This window comes from Loxodonta africana, chromosome 3, assembly GCF_030014295.1.
Source record: "Loxodonta africana isolate mLoxAfr1 chromosome 3, mLoxAfr1.hap2, whole genome shotgun sequence".
In the NCBI taxonomy this organism is placed as follows: domain Eukaryota; kingdom Metazoa; phylum Chordata; class Mammalia; order Proboscidea; family Elephantidae; genus Loxodonta; species Loxodonta africana.
In genome coordinates, this window is record NC_087344.1 from 193,188,305 (window position 1) to 193,194,907 (window position 6,603).

General features: G+C 39.9%; 1 protein-coding gene across 1 annotated transcript; it reads left to right on the forward strand.

Annotated features, from left to right (window-relative positions):
* Positions 1-4,539: 4,539 nt before the first annotated feature.
* Positions 4,540-6,223, forward strand: LOC100657263 (olfactory receptor 10Z1). Its single transcript, XM_003414970.2, has one exon. It carries the CDS (start codon positions 5,270-5,272, stop codon positions 6,221-6,223), a length of 954 nt encoding a protein of 317 aa, XP_003415018.1. The 5' UTR covers positions 4,540-5,269.
* The last annotated feature ends 380 nt before the right edge of the window (positions 6,224-6,603 follow it).

Here is a 6,603-nt window from a genome sequence, read left to right on the forward strand (position 1 = left end):
CAGAACACAGATTTCAGGGCTGAGTTGCTGAAGAGTAGAACTGAGAAGTAGTAAAGCAACCAGAAAGTTAGGGAACTACAGAATGGGAGAGTTCTGAGAACTGAGAGTAAACTTTCTCCAAATCTTTGATGACAGCTAAACTATGCACAGACAGGGGAGATACCCAGGAGGTCAGATGTATCTGGAAGTCAAACACATTGAACAAAGACATAAACTTCTGAAAGCTGCAGGTGAGAAAGAGTTTCTATTTTTATTCCAGAGATATTAACTGCGACTAGATGAACAAAAGAAGAGCCCTCGGGAAAAAAACAAAACAGATTTCAAAGTCACTACAAATGTCTTACCCAAAATGTTCAGTTTTCAACAAAAAATTTTACACATACCAAAAATTAAGGAAGCATGATCTAAACACAGAAAAAAAGCAAAAGATTAGAAATTGACTACAGGTGAACCCAAAATTTGAATGTAGTAGGTGAAATACTCCTATAAAATATTCCATGAATGAAAGGGAAATATGGTATGCAAGAGTGAATATATGGAGAATATTAACAGATCAGTGAAAACTATAAAAAAGAACCATTTTGAAATCTACACATGAAATTAAAAACAAAAACAAAAAATCATGATACAGGTTCAACAGCAGCTTGGAGATGATAGAAGAATCAGTGAATTTGAAGATAAATCAATAACAATTATTCAATCTGAAAAAGAGGAAAATTCAGTCATCCAACATATATGTAATTGGAATCTCAGAAAGAGACAAAAAGAAAAAGAGGAAGAAAAAATATTATTGGGATAAATAATACTGAAAACTTCCCATATTTTCTGGCAAACAATTAACTTACAAATTAAAGATGCTCAACAAGCCACAAGTAGAATAAACACAGACATAAAAGCACAGCTAGGCATACCATGGTCAGACTGCTCTTATCTAAAGCTAAAGACAAAATATTGAAACATCTAGAGAAAAATAGCCCATTACATACAGTGGAACAACGATACAAGTAATGGCAGCATTCTTATCAGAAATGTTGGATAACAGAATTGAAAATTCTATATTGAAAGATAAAAGAAAAAGGATCTTTCAGCCAAGAATTTTGAGGTTAGCAAAACAATACTTCACAAATAAAGGCAAATTGAGACATTTTCAGATAATCAAAAATGGAGATAATTTGTTGCTCTCAGATCTGCACTATAAGAAATACTAAGGGAAGCTCTTCAAGCTGAAAAAATAAAACTTATGGTAACTCAGGTATACAGGAATGAATGTACATCACTAGAAATGGTAAATGTGTGGTTAAATATAAAATTATATCTGTCCTATCTATCATCTATCTATCTATCTATCTATCATCTATCTATCTATCTATCTATCTATCTATCTATCTATCTATCTATCTATCTGTCTGTCTATCTATCTATCATCTATCAATCATCTATCTAATCTCTCTATCTATCATCTATCTATCATCTGTCTATCTATCTATCTATCTATCTATCTATCTATCTATCTATCTATCTATCTATCTATCTATCTATCTATCTATCATCTATCAATCATCTATCATCATCTATCTATCTGTCTGTCTATCTATCTATCTACCTACTTACCTACCTACCTACCTGTCTGTCTGTCTGTCTGTCTGTCTCTCTCTCTCTCTCTCTCTATCATCTCTCTATCTGTCATCATCTATCTTTTCTTCACCACCCATCTATTAGTTTGCAATACTGTGATGGCTTGAGGCTTTCATGTTGCTATGATGATGAAAGGTATGCCACCAGTATTTCAAATATCAGGGTCACCCATAGTGGACAGGTTTCAGCAGAGCTTCCAGACTAAGATATATTAGGAAAAAAGGTCTGGCAATGTACTTCTGAAATCAGTCAGTGAAAATGTATGGAACACAACAGAACATTGCTCAATGTAGTGCTGGATTGGGCAATGTTTTCATTCTGTTACACAAAAGTAGCCATGAATTGGAGTCAACTTGATGGTAACTAACAACGTGTATATAAGTACATATATTTTTCACTGACTTTAAAGAGTCATATGGCTGCTTAAAAATTACATCAGTGTATTAGTGGATTTATAATGTGAGGTAATATATAAGCCCACTGCAGTCAAGTTGATTCCAACTCATAACAATCCTATAGGACAGAGTAGAACTGCTCCATAGGGTTTCCAAGGCTATAAATCTTTATGGTAGCAGATTGTCACAACTTTCTCCTGTGGAGTGGCTGGTGGGTTTGAAACGCCTACCTTCTGGTTAGCAGCTGAGCACTTTAACCACTGCTTCACCAGGGCTCTGGGGTAATTTATAGATGAAAAGTGACAGAAAATAGGACTGGGGGTAAATGGAAATAAATCATTGCAAATTTTCTATATCTTTAAGGGAAGTAATTCAGTATTAAGGAACCCTGTGGTACAGTGGTTAAAGCCCTTGGCTGCTAACCAAAAAGTTGACAGTTTGAACCCACTAGACACTCTTTGGAAGAAAGATGCGGCAGTCTGCTTCCATAAAGATTGCAGCCTTGGGAATTCTATGGGGCAATTTTACTCTGTCCTCTAGGGTCTCTAGGAGTGGGAATTAACTGGACGACAACAGGTTTTAATGCAATGTTAAATTTACATAGATTATGTTAAATTAAAGATGCATGCTGCAATTCCTAGAGTAACCACTAAAAAAAAGTAGTGCAAGGAAAATAGCTATAAAGCAATAGTTATACTACTGCTGTAAGAGTTTCCACATCTTAATTCCTTTTTTTTTTTTTTGGATCCTCATATCAAATGCTGGGTATCAATAATAGTGTGGTACTTAGAGTGAGTTTTTGACTACACATGCTGTCTTATCTTTGTTAAATTATTTAATTTTTTCATATCTCAGTTTTCTTATCTGAGAAATTGTTGTTAGGTGCTGTCAAGTAGGTTCCAACTCACAGCGACCCTACATACAACAGAATGAAACACTGCCCAATCCTGTGTCATCCTCACAACCATCTCTATGTTTGAGCCCACTGTTGCAGCCACAGTGTCAATCCATATCTCCTTGAAGGTCTTCCTCTTTTTTGCTTACCCTCTACTTTACCAACCACGATGTCCTTCTGAAGGACTGGTCCCTCCTGATAACATGTCCAAAGTATGTAAGACAAAGTCTCCCCATCCTTGCTTCTAAGGAGCATTCTGGCTGTACTTCTTCCAAGACAGATTTGTTCTTTCTTCTGGCAGTTCATGGTAATAGAAATAATAAAAATACTTAAGTGTAATGGATTTAGGAAAATGTCTGTCATTGGATATGTATTAACATTTATCATTATTGTTTCTATTGAATTAGTAAATGAATGAGGGTGTATGTTGTAACTCCAAGTATTCACATCATCAGTATATTAGAGTAACACACACTTTGAAAGTGAAGAGTCAGATAAAGCTATTCTTAAATTAACCTAGGTGGACTTTCTAGACATTTTGAGGCTTCAGGATGACCTGACTGGTGGAAAGTAGATTTGAAAGCTGGGTGCAGACATTATATCATTGTGGAAAGAAAGAAAGAGGATGAAAATAAGGTAATGTGGCTTTTAAAAAAAGATGTGTCTAAAAGAAGTAAACAGATGAGGATACAGGAAGAAATTGAGACTGATGGAGATGAAGATATTCTTCAGAATGACTTTGAAACTGGACTCACACTGAAAATGGTTACCTCAGGCTCTTAAGACAACAGTAGGGGAAAGGAGAATTCCTGTTTTTTGCTAGACATTTTATAGTGTGGATTTTGAAGCATACATTCTGAGTTCTGTGATCTTAGGCTGGTCTCTTAAACTCTATTAGACCAGTTTTCTCTCCTATGAAGTGAAACTATTAACCCTATTTCATTAGGTTGTTGTAAGTTTCAAAAGCGATTTAACATGTGAAAGTAATTACTTCACACCTAAAAGACATACAAACTATTCTTTGAATCAAGATCCTAACATCTCTTTGTTCATCGTTCCTTTTCTCCTTCCCCCAAAAGGATATTCCCAACTAATGACGAGATGTGCAATTAGGTGTACTTCCTGAAACTGCACCCACTGGGATGGGGCAATCCTCAGAGAGAGAAGCTGTTTTGATGGAAGCAGATACAATTCATCACCTGGGGGAAGGGGTGTGGGAGCAGGTTTCTTGCTATCATTTGGGAATGTGGCTCTTTGATCAGAAAGGAGTTTCTGAGATAGTTCTCCAGTCCTTTCTGCTGCTTGCAGGCCTGCTAGGCGGCGGTCTAGTACATGTCTACTGAGATACAGGACTTGCCCTCACTGTGTGAGCCCCCTCAGGTGAGTGGAGAAGCCTCCCTTGCCTCAACTCCCCCATGCCTTGGTTTTACAGCAGCTGTTTTGGAGGCAGCAAACCCTGATGGCTGAGAGATACTCAAAGCCCAACCTGCTTTGAGTTCTGATTCTCCCTGAATGCTTGCCATAGACTCACATGTAAAAGGAGCCTGCCCTCCTCTGCTCAGGCAGTTTTGAAATGATAAAGGAGATTATGAGATGGCCAGATGATGTATGAATTATTATTGAGTAAGATGATTCTCATTCTGTGTCCTGATAGCGAATGTCTCACAGTGTCTGAGGACAGTTGTGTAGGGGACATACGTTAGATTAGCATTAAAGAAACTTGTTCTCTAGTCCTGGCTCTGTGTGACTTAAGGCATGTCACTTCACCTGTCTTGGCCTGTGCTGCCTGGTCTATAAAATAATTTCCATCGAGCCCTCGCATTCCAGGTTCTTACTGGAAATAGGTATGTGTGTTGTGTGTCTGATAACATATGTGTGGTGCATGTTGCTCCATCTGGTATCTAATTATACATTCATTTGTAATGTGTGTGCATGCCTGATATATTTCTGGACATGTTCAGTAATGGTAAATGTGCAAAATGTGGTTTTGAATGTGTGAAATGTCCATATTTGTGTGGGAATGCTTTGTATGTAGTATGTACATCTGCATGTCTACACGTATGTTGTCACGTGTTTGTGTGAAAGTGGTGCATAAGAATATTTGTCATGACTGTATTTGTGCATGTGTGTATGCACATCTGTGCATGTGAGAATGGATCTATATATGGGTGTGTCTAGTGTAACGAATGTCTCCTCTTTGATTGCAATCTAAATCACAGCTTCCTTTTCAAGTTACAACAGGCACAGAGAAAAAAGAACCCACTTCATCCTGCCTTCTAAAGAAGCGAGGCATCTACCAATAAGATGGAAGGAACTGACAGATCCATCAGGGGTATCACTCAGAATGGGGCAGACTAATATAACCTCCTGGGGGGGCTTTGTCTTTCTGGGCTTCTCCAGCTTTGGGGAGCTGCAACTCCTGCTCTTTGCCATATTCCTCTCTCTCTATCTCATCACTCTGGCCAGCAATGTCTTCATTATCGTAGTCATTAGGCTGGACAGCCAACTGCACACCCCCATGTACCTCTTCCTTTCTTACCTATCTTTTTCTGAGACTTGCTACACCTTGGGCATCATCCCTAGGATGCTCTTTGGCCTGGCTTTGGGTGACCAGGCTATCTCCTATGTGGGCTGTGCTGCCCAGATGTTCTTCTCTGCCTCGTGGGCTTGTACCAACTGCTTCCTTCTGGCTGTTATGGGCTTTGACAGGTATGTGGCCATCTGTGCTCCACTGCACTATGCCAGCCGCATGCATCCTACCTTCTGTGCCCAGCTGGTTGGTACCTCCTTCCTGAGTGGGTACTTCTTTGGGCTGGGGATGACACTGGTCATTTTTCACCTCCGATTCTGCAGCTCCCATGAGATCCAGCACTTTTTTTGTGATACGCCGCCAGTGCTGAGCCTGGCCTGTGGAGATGCAGGCCTGAGTGAACTGGGGATCCTCATCCTCAGCCTGCTGGTCCTCCTGGTCTCCTTCTCCCTCATCACCATCTCCTACTCCTACATCCTGGCAGCCGTCCTGAAGATCCCCTCTGCCAAGGGGCAGAAAAAGGCCTTCTCCACCTGTGCCTCCCACCTCACGGTGGTCATTGTTCACTATGGCTGTGCCTCCTTCATGTACTTGAGGCCCAAAGCCAGCTACTGTCTTGAGCGGGATCAGCTTATTGCTGTCACCTATACTGTGGTGACCCCTCTCCTCAGCCCCATTGTTTATAGTCTAAGAAATAGGGCTGTGAAAGCAGCTCTGAAAAATGCTTTCCAAAGATTAGTGGGTAAAGGATCAGAGGGAGATCAATGAGACAGTCTCCTCTGAGTAGGCTGGGAATAGGATGGAAGCCCACCCAGTAGGCCAGATATTTAGGGACTTAGGCCAAAGCTGCCCCACCTTGAAGCTCCTGGAAGAGCTCCAACCTGCCTTCTGAACTTCCCCCAGGGCTGCTTAACTTTCTGCTCTACTTACCGAGCTCAGCTCATACTGAACTCAAGATGTGAATTTTCACTTTTAGTCTTCGGTGCCACCCTAGTTATGGAAACTCAATTCCCTGAGATATTTTCTAACTGATTCAAACAAAATGAGGAAGTTTGGAACAATCCAGTTCAAGGCAAGGCTGACGGGGCGCTATCAGGAATACTATAGAAATTTCTAAAACAATTGCAAAGTTAGATTTACATGAAACT

Coding starts and splice junctions, on each gene's coding strand:
- LOC100657263 (XM_003414970.2), top strand. CDS start 5,270: ATGGGGCAGACTAATATAACCTCCTGGGGGGGCTTTGTCTTTCTGGGC.